This window comes from Ursus maritimus, unplaced genomic scaffold, assembly GCF_017311325.1.
Source record: "Ursus maritimus isolate PB19 unplaced genomic scaffold, ASM1731132v1 scaffold_6, whole genome shotgun sequence".
NCBI classification, from domain to species: domain Eukaryota; kingdom Metazoa; phylum Chordata; class Mammalia; order Carnivora; family Ursidae; genus Ursus; species Ursus maritimus.
Genome location: NW_024426774.1, coordinates 48,016,561 through 48,030,460, shown reverse-complemented (window position 1 = coordinate 48,030,460; position 13,900 = coordinate 48,016,561). Strand labels below are relative to the sequence as shown.

Below are 13,900 nucleotides of genomic sequence, written 5' to 3'. Positions count from 1 at the left end.
ATATTGAGTCTTCCCATACTTGAACATTTTTTCCACTTATTAATGTCTCTCAGTAATAAGTAATTTTCAGTGTGTAGGCCTTGCACATCTTTTGTTAAGTTTATTCCTAAATATTTTGTGTTTTGTGATACTATTGTATATCTATTTCAGAATTTGTCTTTTCTGGTTATTTGTTGTCTAGTTATACTGTTGTCAGGCCAATTTATATACGTCAAAAAGTTAATTTTCATTTTAATTTCTTACTTACTGGATCAGAGCTTCCTATGGGCTAATTTAGGGCAATGGATACTATGACCACAGAGAATTTAGGTAAGCTAATACTTCCAGTGGTTAAGTTGAGGCATACCTGCTGTCCTCTATTTTATGTTCAGTAACTGCCCTAAGATTTAGGGAGTGTCTTGTCTAAATTTAATGAGATATGCAAGTATGGTATTTATTCTTCATAGACAATCCTGTTGTCAGGGAACAAGCAGAGCAGTTTTACTTCTTCCTTTCTAATCTTCATGGCATTATTTCTTTCTCTTGCCTAATACACTGGCGAGGACATTCAATACAATATCAGGTAGAAGTAGTTAAGAGCAGGCATCCTGCCTTATTCTCTGTTTTGGGAGGGTGGGGAAATAGATTTCGTTTTTCATCAAGTGTGATAATACCTGTAGATTTTTTTTTTAAGGATTTATTTATTTGTTTGAGAGAGACAGTGGGGGAGGGGCAGAGGAAGAGGGAGAGAGCATCCTAAGTGGGGCACAGAGCCCAAGGCAGGGTCCATCTCACCACCCAGAGATCACAGCCTGAACCAAAACCAGGAGTTGGTGCTCAACTGACTGCTGTCACCTAGGCAGATGCCATTTATCAGATTAAAGATGTCCTCTTTTATTGTCTCCTATGAGTTTTTATCATGAGTGGGAATTGAATTTTGTCAAATGCTTTTCCTGCTTTATTGAGGTAATCATATGTATTTTCTCAGAATTTTTTTTTATCAGTGTGGTGAATTACATTGGTTAGATTTTGAATGGTAAATTTATCTTGCATTATTGGGATAAACTCTACTTGCTTATGATATATTGTCCTTTTTTATATTTATTACTGAATATAGTTTGCTAATATTGTTCTATAATCTTTTTGAAGTGTCCTGATATCAGAGTTATGGTGGCCTCAAAAAAGAACTGGGAGATACTCACTCTTACATCATTTTCTGAAAGAGTTTCTGTTAGATAGGTATTATTTGATTTAAGCCTACCATGTTGCCTTTTGCTTTCTATTTGTGTCATCTGGTTTTTGTCCCTTCTTTTCTGCTATCTTTTTAAAAAAATTAATCATGCATCTTTTATTATTCTGCCCTATTCTCCTTATTGGCTTTTTATATACATATTTATTTTTTAATAAAGAAATGGGATGATCCCCACCCAAAATTTGGTTCAGATATGTCAGCTTATGACATTTCTCATACCATGAGAATTGGAGAGGAAGTTTATTACTCACACAGGGACTTCTAGGGTGAGCTGGATGAACACAAACAGGTCCAGGCCAGCTTTGGCAAAGCAGAGCAAGTGGATTGGGCTTATAGTGGCTAGGAAGTACAACTAGGAAAAGGGTTCTATGTGTGGGAGGTTTAAATTTTCTGTTGGTGCCAAAGAAGGAGGTACACACATTCAGACTTTCTTACCATCCTGTCCAGATGTAGGGCCAAAGGCGATGCTTAAAAAGTAGTCATTAGTGAAACATCAAAAATGAAGTCAGACTTTATTACAGTACATGTTGTAGAGATTACCCTAGTTATCCTTAATTTATATATTATCCTTTGTTGCTAGACACAATTTACCTAATATTTTATTTAGGATTTTTACATTTCTATTCATGGGGGATATTTTATAATTTTCTTTTCTTGTAATATTGTTGTCTGATTTTGGTATGAGCATTAGGCAGACCTCAGAAATATATTAGGATACTCTGAAAGAGTTTGTGTAAGATTGGTATTCTCTCTTTCCTAGATATTTGGCAGAATTCACCAGTGAAACCATTGTGGCCTGGAGTTTTTAATACAGATTCAATTTCTTTAATGGCTATGACTATGCAGACTTTCTTTTCTTTTCTTTTCTTTTCCTTTTTTTTCTGTTGTCAGCTTTGAAAGTGTTTTTCAATAAATTTTTTTTCTATTCTAACTTGTCAGAATTTGTTGACATGAGTTATTTTCATAATATCTTCTTATCCTTTCAATTTCTGAATCTCTAGTGGTACTAGTTTTTTTATGTCTGGTATTGGTAATTTTTGTTTTCTCTTTTTTTTACTTGATTGCTTTTTCTAGGGGTTAAGCAGTTTGGTTTTCGTTGATCCTCTAGTGCGTGTTTTCTGTTTTTAGGTTTCTGCTTATATGTTTATTTTTTTCCTTCTGCTTTGGGTTCTAACTTGATGGTCTTTTTCTACATATCTGAAAATAAATACTTAATTTTTTTCATATTCCTTAATTTTCATTAATATTTAGCACTTTCTGATATACACAGATTTTTATGTAGTTTCTCATCACCATCTTTGCTCTAAATATTTTCTCATTTCTGTTACAATTTGTTGTTGTTGTTCCATGGGCTATGTAGAGATGTGTTTCTTAATTTTCAATTATATGGGAACTTTCTGATTATTATTTATTTCTAGTTAATTCTATTGTGGTCATTGAGATTATATTCTAAATGATTTCAGCATATTTAAATTTCTTAGAATTGCTTCACATTACAGTATATTTTCATTTTGATCAATGTGCAGTTGAAGGGAGTATGTATTCTGTAGTTCCTGAATGTAATATTTGTATATGTCAGTTTGGTTCAGTTGATCAGCTGTTATGTTGAAATCTTCATTTTTACTGAATTTTTGTCTGCTTGTTTAATCAGCATTTGAGAATATTATGTTGATATCTCCTTTACTTTTCTTTACCATTTGGGAGTAAGTTGTTGACATGCTGCCCCATCACTGTATCATTTCTGTGATGATCATACTGATCATCATGTATCATAAAAAGAACATATTCCTACACAACCCACATAAAGCCATGAAAATCAGGAAGTTAATATCAGTGCTCCATTACAGACACTCACTATTCAGGTTTTCTGGTTGTTCCAGTAAGGATTTTTATAATAAAAGGCGGCAGTTCAAAATCACATGTTGCATTTAGTTGTCATGACTCTAATTTCCTTTGGTCTGAACATTCTTCAGTCTTTCCTTGATTTTCTTGACCCTTTGAAGATAACAGATCATTTACTTTGTAGAATGTTTTTCAATTTGGGTTCCTCTGATGTTTCTCATGATTAGGTTTGGGTTAGGAATATCACAAAAGTGACATTGAATTCTCATCATATGTTATTAGATGTTGTACAATTTTCATTTGTCCCACTGCTGACAATTATGACATTAATTACTTAAGGTTATGGCTGCTAGGTTCCTCCACTGGAAAGTTACTCTTTTTCCCTTTGTAATTATGTATTTTGTGGGAAGTACTTTGAAATTATGTAAGTATCTCATTCCTTTGCAAATTTTTAGTTTATTATACCCATATAGAATCATGCTTTCTTATTTCATTCGTGGGTCTATTACATTTTTCTTCACTTTTTACTTTAAAAATATATAGACTCAGAAGAGATTACAAAAAGAGTTTAGAGTCCCAGATTCCCATCACTCAACTTCTCCTTTGGTAATATCTTACATAACTTTAGTACGTTATCAAAACCAGGAAATTGACACTGGTACAGTACGGATAATGAGACTACAGACCTTCATCAGATTTCACCAGTTTTTGCCTGCAGTTGGGCTTCTTTTTAATGTATATGCATATAATTCTATGAAATTTAATCACATAGATTCATGTAACTACTACGTTAATCAAGATACAGAAGTGTTCTGTCATCACAGAGGAATTCCTTGTACCTGTCCCTTTATAGTCACACTCCTTCTCCCTGCCCCCTGTCTTCTTTAAGCCCTGGAAACCAGGGATCTGTTTCTCAACTCTATGATTTTATCATTTTGAGAATGTTCTATAAATGGAATCATTTAGCATGTAACCTTAGGGACTAACTCTTTTTACTCACCCTAATGACCTGGAGATTCATCCGAGTTATTATATGTATCAATAGTTATTTCTTTTTATTACTAAATAGTAGTCTAATGTATGAATATATCACATTTTATCCTGTAGAAGGACATTTGGGTTGTTGCCAGTTTTTTACTATTACTGGTATAGCTGTTGTGAACGGTCATGTACTTATTTTTACGTGAACATAATTATTTCTCTAGGACAGTGATTCTCAACCAGGGGTGATTTTGGCCCCAAGGTGACATTTGGCAATATCAGAAGACACTTTCAAGTGTCACAACTAGGAAAGAATTTTCTGTTGGCATCAGGACTGCTGATGAATATCCTAGAATACACAGGACAGTCCACACAAAGAAGAGTTTGGTTTAGAATGTCGGAAATGCCAAGGTTGAGAATCTCTGCTCTAGGATAAATGCCCAGGAGTGTGATTGTTGTGTTGTATAGTAAGTATATGTGTATTTTATAAGAAATTTCCAAACTAGTTTTCATAGTGGTGTATCATATTACATTTCTACCAGCAAAGTATGAGGGATCCAGTCAACATTTGGTACTCTCAATATTTTTTATTTTAGTGGTTCTAACAAGTATATAGAGGTATTCATTGTCATTCGAATTTGCATTTCCCTAAATAGCTAATGATAGTGAACATTTTTTCATGTGCTTATTTACCATTTGTATATTTTCTTTGATGAGGTGGGTGTTCAAGTTGTTTTGCCAATTTCTTCTTTTTTTTTTTTTTTTTTTTTTGAGATTTCTATTTATTTGAGAGAGACAGAGAAAAAGCATGACCTGGGGGAGGGGCAGAAGGAGAGGGAGAAGCAGACTCTTCACTGTGGGGCTCAGTCCCAGGACCCTGGGATCACAACCTGAGCCGAAGGTAGACACTTAACCTGTTGACTGAACCACCCAGGTGCCCCTCAAGTTGTTTTGCCATTTTCTGATTGCACTTCTTTTTTTAACTGTTGAACTTAAAGTTTTTATTCTGGATACCTGTGTTTTGTTGGATGTGAGATTTGTAAATACTTTACATCTTAAAAAATTGTATTTTCTTATTGTGTTCAATGTTACTATTGTAACCCTTCAGGCTGTCTTCTGTATCCATGTTACATGTCTCTGTTATCTTTTGAATGTGTCTTTGCTTTCTGGCATAAGAAGGTATTTTAGATTCTTGTAGTTTTCTATCTTCTGGAATTGGCTGTTTCTTCAAGGAGTCTGGTTTCTTCTAGTGGAAGGAGATGTTTAGAAGTCAAGATTTGAGCACTAGGTGTACACATTTCTATTGGGTTGTTCCCAGCCCTCTCAGTGGCAGTGAGTAGACACACACATACATACACACATGCACTCATTTTACATTTATTTCTTCTCTATATATTGAAAACCACAAGCTCACAACAATACATGCAGTTCTAGTTGAACTTCATTTTACTTTTTTTCTCTTTCTGTACTTGTAAACTCCCTTATCCACTTCCTGTATGTTTTATGTATTTATTTATTTGATCAATCTCCCATTGTATAACTAATGTCCTCTCTCTCTTGCCATCCTCTCCCCAGCCACTATTCTGACTCACCACTTGCATTATGACTCTACATTCAGGCTACCTTTCTATGTGGATGAGCTTCTCACCCTGCTTGGGCTACCAAGCTAGACTACCCCTCAACATGGATAACCTCCCTGCAGCTTGGTCCCTGACTTACCACCCCCCCATTAGAATGCTTATCCCATTCATGTAGATACCTTTCTTACCCACTTGAGGCTCTTACTCCCCATGCTGGACTACCTTTCACATGGGTGTCTTCCTCATCCTGTTTAGGCTTTTAATTTCTAACAGTGGGCTCCTCTGCCTGGGTGCCTTTATCCTGTTCAGGATCTGACTCAAGATGTTAAGTTATCCTATGTAGATACCCTCCTTACGCTGGCTCTGACATCTCAGGTCAGATTGCCTTCCCTTACCCTGCTGGAGCTCTTACTCACCAGACTGGGCCACCCTCAGTCCCTGGATGCCACCCTTCTCCTGCAGGGGATCTGACTTCCCAATCCAGGCTACCTCTCTATGAAGTTGTTTTCTATACTCTGATCCAATCTTCCACTCTATGTCAGGCTGCCCCACTCTAGAGCTACCTTCCTCATTCTGCTTGGGATCAGTCCACATGCCAAGCTGGACCTGCCTTTCCATGGAAACCTTTCTCATCCTCATCAGGCTCTGATATTTTATACCAGGCCACACCTCCAGATTCTCTCCTTGCCCCGATTGGATTATGATACCATGTATTAGGCTCCTTTTTTACTTGGGCACCCTCCTCAAATTAAACAGGCTCTGCTACCTTACTCTGGGGTACTGTTGCCTTACCCTGTACAGGTGCCTACCTTAGTCTCTCCACTTAATGGCTTTAAAATTTAGTTGTTCAGGAAAGAAAAGATAAAAGGAAGGGGAGAATAAAAAGGCAGGAGGAGGAGAAAGAGAAAGGATACTTATTTTTGATGAGCATTCCCTTGGTATATCTTTTTCTATCCTTTTATTTTCAGTGTATCTGTCACCTTATGCTAAAGTATGTCTCTTGTGAATAGCATATAGTTTGGTTTTATTTATTTTTATCTTGTCAATATTTGTATTTTAATTGGGATATTTAGATCATTTATATTTAATATAGTTATTGAAATGGTTTTAAGGTTTGCCATTTTGCTGTTTATTTCTTTTTGTTTTCCCTGTCCTTTATTATTTTAATTATTTTTATTTCATGTTATCTCCTTTGTTGGATTTTTTTAAAGATCTATTTATTTATTAGACAGAGATAGCGAGAGAGAGCACCCGAGTGGGGAGGAGGTGCCCCTGTTGGACATTTTATTGTCCTTTTTTCTATTACTGTTTTAGTGATTATTCTAGAGATGATACTTAACTTTACAATTCATTTTAAATTAGTGTTCTTTCTACTTTATAAGCAATGAGGACTCTTTTTTGGGGCACCTGGATACCTCAGTCAGTTAAGCGTCTGCCTTCAGCTCAGGTCATGATACCACGGTCCTGGGATCGAGCCCCACATTGAGCTTCCAGAGCTTAGCAGGGAGTCTGCCTCTCTCTCTCTCAAATAAATAAATAAAATCTTTTTTTTTTAAGAGGTTGGGTTTTTTTTTTTGTTGGTGTTTGTTTGTTTTGTTAGAGAGAGAGAGTATGCCTGAGTGGGTCTGGAGAGGGAGAGAGAAAGAATCTTAAGCAGGCTCCTCACTCAGCATGGAGCCCAGTGCAGGGCTCAGTCTCACAACCCTGAGCTTATACCTGAGCTGAAATCAAGAGTTGGCTGCTCGACTGACTGAGCCACCCAGGTGTCCCCAACAATTAAGACTTTTACAATAGTTTAGCTCCATTTGCCTGCTCCTGCTTTTGTGCATGTATTTATTTTCCACATTTTTATAAATCACCACAGGACGTTATTGCTTATTTTATTTCATATGAAATATAGAATATACAAATATATATAAAAAGGTACGTATGTATATGTGTATATGTATATGTACTTGTATATATTATACTCACACACACACACACATACACACACACACACACAGACTTTAAGTGCCTTCACTCTTTCCTGTAGTTCTGTACTATGTTGGATTGTTTTATTTGAGCCTAAAAAATTTTTAGTGTTTCCTGCGGTCTGCTGGGGATCTGTTCTGTTATTTTTTTATTTCTTCTGTATTTGATTCTAGAAAGTAGATTCTGATTTTCTTTTGAGAAACCCTACATTTTTATCTATTATCTCCCATATTTTGATCTCTTAATATATTCACAATCATTTTAAAGTCCTTTCTGCACTAATTCCAATATCTGAATCCTTTGTAAAACAGTTTTTCTTGTCTGTTTTTTCTCTCAATTTTAGTCACTTTTTTCTGCTTGATAAATTTTGTAATTTTTGATTATGTAATGGATGTTGTGAATTAAAAAACCGATAGGGACTGAGGATGCTGTTACTCTCCAAGAAGAGGATTTGCCCTTTTCCTCTGTTGATCATATAAAGTGGCTGATCACTTCAGTCATATCAGGAATTTTACTGGGTCAGCACTGGGTGGAGCTGTAGTTGACTCATTATACTTTTTTTTTTTTTTTTAAGATTTTGTATTTGTTTGACATAGAGAGAGAGAGTACAAGCAGGGGGAGCAGCAGGGAGAGGGAGAAGCAAGCTCCTGCTGAGCAAGGAGCCTGACGCGGGGCTCAATCCCAAGACTCTGGGATCATGACCTGAGGCAAAGGCAGACACTTAACCGACTGAGCCACCTAGGCCTCCCTACTCATTATACTTTTGATTTTTTTCCTGATTTGTGGCCTCCCTGGATTTTTGCTTTAAGCCTGACAGATCTTTGACTCTTCGGTAAGTAAATACAGTGAGATATTCAGGTTAGTCTCTCCGATGTTTGAGTTCAGCTCTTTCAACTCTCAGCACTTGCAGCTTTAGAATATGGCAAATAACGGGAGCCCAGCTATATATTCATTGTAGTTACACTTCTTTAGCGGACATTTGTCTCATAAGGACTCAAACATTGCAAGTGATTTCACTTTTCCTGGCTCAGCCCCCTTCCTGTGGACGGCACTTCTGGGTTTTTTATTGTGAGTCTGGAATATGTCCTCAGGTTTGAAAGTTCTGTCGCTCAGGCAGTAATTATTTAGCTTCCTGAACCTTATTCAGGTTCAGAATCTGGCAAATGTCTTGAGGAGGAGACCTCATGTTTGTTACAGGCCCCTCTGTCTGGTGGAACTTGGTTTGTTATTAGTGCCATGACTGTGAAGGAGATTTCACTCTGCCTTTTTGATTTAGTTTTCCATTCTCCCATACCATCCTGATACTAAGAAAATGTCCTGTGGGGAAAATTGTCTTGGCATTCTGCTAGATTTCACTCCATTATGCCAGCCCATGAGTTCATCAAAAGCTCTGGTGATTTCTCTTTCCTAGTGGAGTATGTCTGTCTACACTCTGTCCCTGCCCATAATCTCCAAAATGCTCCTCTGTAGCAGATTAGATGATATTGCTTCCTGATGCTTCCGTAACTTTTCTGATACCAAAAAATGTAGTGGATTTTTAAAAATTTTTATCTCATACCTGTCAACTTTCCTAAAAACTTATTTATATTCAAATGAGTTATGTTTAGATTGTTTTGGATTTTCTGTGTACCTAATTATATCAAATATGAACAGTGACAGTATTATTTCTTCCTTCCTTATTCTTCTCTCATTTCTTTGTTCTGAGTTACTGCTAATGCCATTTAAGACCTTTACTAAAGTTGAACAGAAATGGTAAGAATTGGCATCCTTATTTTGTTCCTAATCACACAGTGAACATTTTCTGCTTTTCAGTATAAATAGGATGGTTGCTCTAAAGTTTTTTGTGGTTTCTCTTTGCTGTGAGTTTTTATCTACATAATTATTGAGTTTTATCAAATGCTTTATTTGACTATATTTATATGGTCATATGCATTTTCTCCTATATTTTATTGATGTGGTGAATCATATTGATTGATTTTTGAGTGTTAAGTCACCTTTCATTCCAGGAGTAACCATCTTAGTAGGGATTCACATACATCCATATGGTTTGGGATTTCGTTTAGGATTTTGTGTAGGATTCTTGCATTCATATTCATAAAGGAGATTGGCCTATTATTTTCTTTTCTCCTAATTGTCCTTTTCAGTTAGTGAATAGTAGGCAGAAGGTAGAAATTCAGAAGTTCTTCTATTTTGTGATATAACTGTTACTCCAAAATAATACAATATTTCTCTTTTTTTAAAAAATAACTTTTTATTTCTTATTTTTAAAAAATATTTATTTACTTGAGAGAGAGAGTGAGTGTGCATATGAGCAGGGGGAGGGCAGATGCAGAGGGAGAGAGAGAGGATCCCAAGCAGACTCTCCACTGAGCGCAAGGCTTGATCCCACGACCCTGAGATCATGACCTGAGCTGAAATCAAGAGTCAGACGCTTAACCGACTGAGCCACTCAGGTGCTTCAATAACTTCTTATTTTTGAGTAATTTTAGATCTACAGAAAAGATACAAACATAATAGAGTTCCCTATACCCATCTCCCAACTTTTCCTATTAACATCTTACATTACCACAATGTACATTTGTCAAAATTAAGAAGCCAACATTTGTACATTACTATTAACTACACTCCAGATTTTATTTATATTTCACGTTTTTTCCATCAGTAACCTTTTTTTTTGGTTCCAGGACCCAATGCATATCACATTCCCTTTAGTTAGCTATCATGTCTCTTTATCTCCTCTTGTCAATGGCAGTTCCTCAGTCCTTCCTTGTTTTTCATGATTTTGACAGTTTTGAGGAATATGGTCAGTCAGAGTTTGGCTGATGTTTTTGGCATGATTAGACTGGAATTACGGGTTTTGGCAAAGAATACCATAAGTGGGAAATACCCATCTCTTCACATCATAGCAGAGAGTATGTGACATCCACATGACATTGGTGATGTGAACCATCATCATTTGAATGATACGGTGTTTGTTAGGTTTCTCCACTGTAAAGTTACTATTTATCCCTTTTTATTACTCTGTTCTTTGGAATCCAGTTAATAAGTCCAGCCCATACTCAAGGGAGAAAGGAGAGATTAATCTTCACCTCCTTGGATGGGGAGGTATCTGCATATTTTTTGGTGGGGGGAATTCTTCTGTAAACAAGATTTGTCTCCTCTCATTTTTTTGAATCATTTATTTATTCTATTTTAATATTAATTCTCTAAAATCTTAGTACATAATCACGATCTTAAAAACCTCTGGTTCCCCCACTGACAATAAACTTCCTGAGGCAAGTCTTTATTTCTTATTTGTTTTTGTACACTCTATGCATTTAGCACAGTCCCTTAATTTATAGTAGACTTCTAGTAATTTTTTTTAAATGATTATATTTTTACTTCAACTGAAAAGTACCATTTCCTTGGCTAAATTATATAATAGCATTCTATATTGAAATTTAAAGTAGATTTTAAAATGAATTAACTCACACATGATTACATTATAATAAGTATTTAAGATAGCAAAGGGTACTTCTGAAATAACTTAACCATTTGAGGTTGATGTATTTCCACAAAACATTCCTTGAATCTACCTTTGGAAAGAGATTACAGTATTTGATAAGCCACGGATATTACCTTCTGTGTCCTTTCTCTTTTTTGTTCAGACCATCAGAGGAGATTAAGACCCCATTTTCTGCCTTCCCTGGAAAATTGTCATCTGACGCAGTCACTCAGATAACAACAGAAAGTCCAGGGAAAACCATGTTTTCATCGGAGATTTATATTAATGCTGATGATCGTGGACTTGAAATTCCAGAGCCCAGTACCCAGAAGCTGGGCAAAGTTCCTGTCAGATTTGCTTCATCATCTTCCATCCAACAGATTCCTCGTCCTCATGGCACAGATGGTAAGAGAATGTGATTACATTTTTAGGTCATATTACCAACTTCTATATGAAGTGATCTCAGAAATTTGTGAGGGGGTCTTTGTAGTCAGAAAACCTAATTTTAATTTTAAACATTAAGCTCCACATGATTCTATCTTTTATTTTACATAGCTATGAAAGAAATGTGATTATTTTTTTGCCTTAATTTCTAGTGGAGTTAACAACTTACATGGGACTTGTGCTGCTTGTGGTTGACTTATTTTTATCTCATGATACTTAATGAATTAGTTCATAAAAATTTAAAAACTGTGGAGGTCTGGTTTTAAGTGGGCAGGTGAATTATTGCCATTTTGTATTATATTAAATGTTACATACTGTAATAACTAGATGAAAATACATGTAATAGTGCAAATACAATACCAGTCTGTTTCTTGCTTATTAAACAATGACCAGGGACCCAGGTTGACTGTCACGCTGGTCTCTTTAAAACACAGAATCCACAATTACCTTGGATTCACCATCATAGTCAACTAGAAGGGACAAAAAAAGCATGGAGAAGCACATCTGCTAGGCCTGGAAGTGGCTCAGATCATGTTCTCCTAGCTAGGAAATGGTTTAGCTATGATTTTGAGGATAAAGAAGTAGATTTTGATGAATAGCTAGCGATCTCTATCCTAAGGTCTACATTTAGAGTGTTCATATGCTGTGACAGTGGTATTTCAGTAGTGCTTATACTATATAACATTCAGAATAGAGCATGTTATTTTCTTTTTCAGACCAATAGTGGGAAAATTAATTATTAAGTTCCCATTCTTCCCTCAAATGAGAGTGGGAAATTTAAGTTACTAATTTAAGAATTTAATAGTTTGCCCAAGTCTACTGAAAATATTATTTTAAGTTTTCCTCCTTATGCAAAAAGGTTATCTGTCTGTAGGTAAAGGTGGGATATGCCTAAATATATAAAGAAACTTTCTTGATTCAGCATTTAACTTTGACTGAATTTAATTTAAACAAGTACATGTATATGTTAAGATGGTTACAATTCTTATACATTTTTATGGTGAAGTAAAAACATACCCCTGGATCTACAGTTCAATAAATATCACAAAGAACATCTTTATATGTCAGTTACCTAGTGTCACAGTGATACTGTAAAACAACCTCACAAATCTCAGTGTTTTGTAACAACAAACATTTGCTTTTTTCACTCATGGGTTTTGTGAGTCAGTTGGAGTTTGGCTTCAGGCTACAGAAATGGTTTGGGTCTGTTCCACATGCCTTGTTCTGAAACCCCAGCTAATGGAACAATACCTACCCGGGGTTATATTGTTCTCATGGTGATACCAGAAGCGGGAGAGGGGAAATCCAACTGTGAAAGTCTGTTTTAAACTCCTACTCACATCAAATGGATCTATTTATATAGAGGCCGTAATTTATGGTTTCACTTTTGCATACAGGACCTGGGAGAAAGGATTCTTTTAAAGGATTAATATCATTTGGCTTACCGATAAAATATTTTTAATACTGTGTATTTAAAAGTAAAATTTTGTGAGTTTTTTTGGTATGAAAACATTTTAACTTACAAAGAATAGTATGTGAAACACATGACTGTGCTCAGTACTCTAAATTAACAAATTCAGAATAATATACTATATGTGTATATTCAGTTTTGTTTTCCAAGTTTTTGAAGAAATAAATTTTATAGTTGAATTTGCTTCTTTGCCCTTCTCTAATCTTTTTTTTTTTTTTTTCTTTCCTAAGAGTAACCATTATTTGCTCTGTAATCACTCCTCCCCCACTGGCAGCCAGGCCAAAGTAACCTTAAAACTATTGCATCCAAACATAAAGTTGTCAAGAATTCTGAAAATCCAGTTATCTGTCTCAGAATTCTCCAGCTCTGTATGACAGCCCTTCTTGCTCTGGGTCCATTGTAACTCTGCCCACTTGTTCTTATTCATTTTTTGGTAGACTTTCAACTAACTGGTAAATTTAGCCATCACTATCAAGCTTTGTATACACTGATAGAGGAAGAAAATTAATAAATCAGTATTCTAACAATGACTATAGTAATGATCAGATAGAAGTGGAGGCTATAGCCTATTTTTTCTGTTTAAAATTTCCCCTTCTCTGTACGCTTTTTTGTTTCCCTTGACTTCAGAGAGACAAAAACAAGTGTGTGTGTGTGTGTGTGCGTGCATGTGTCTGTGTAAATCTCTCTAATAAATTATTACTTTGGTACAGATATATACCTCCTTCCTCTAGAATGCTAGCTCTTCTTGAAGGCAGAGATATTTTTCTGTTTTAGTTAACTGATATATTCTAAGAATCTTTTTTTTTTAAGTTTATTTATTTATTTAAGTAATCTCTACACTCCATGTGGAGCTTGAACTCACAACCCCGAGATCAAGAGATATATGCTCTTCC

At 35.6% G+C, this 13,900-nt stretch overlaps 1 protein-coding gene across 1 annotated transcript in view; it reads left to right on the top strand.

The window, feature by feature from the left end:
- The window catches only part of ALMS1 (ALMS1 centrosome and basal body associated protein), a 216,998-nt gene that overhangs the window by 113,787 nt on the left and 89,311 nt on the right, over nucleotides 1-13,900 (top strand). Inside the window, exon 12 of the mRNA XM_008700492.2 lies at nucleotides 11,256-11,497. Within this exon, the coding sequence (XP_008698714.2) occupies nucleotides 11,256-11,497 (242 nt within the window). The remainder of the gene's footprint in view (nucleotides 1-11,255; nucleotides 11,498-13,900) is intronic.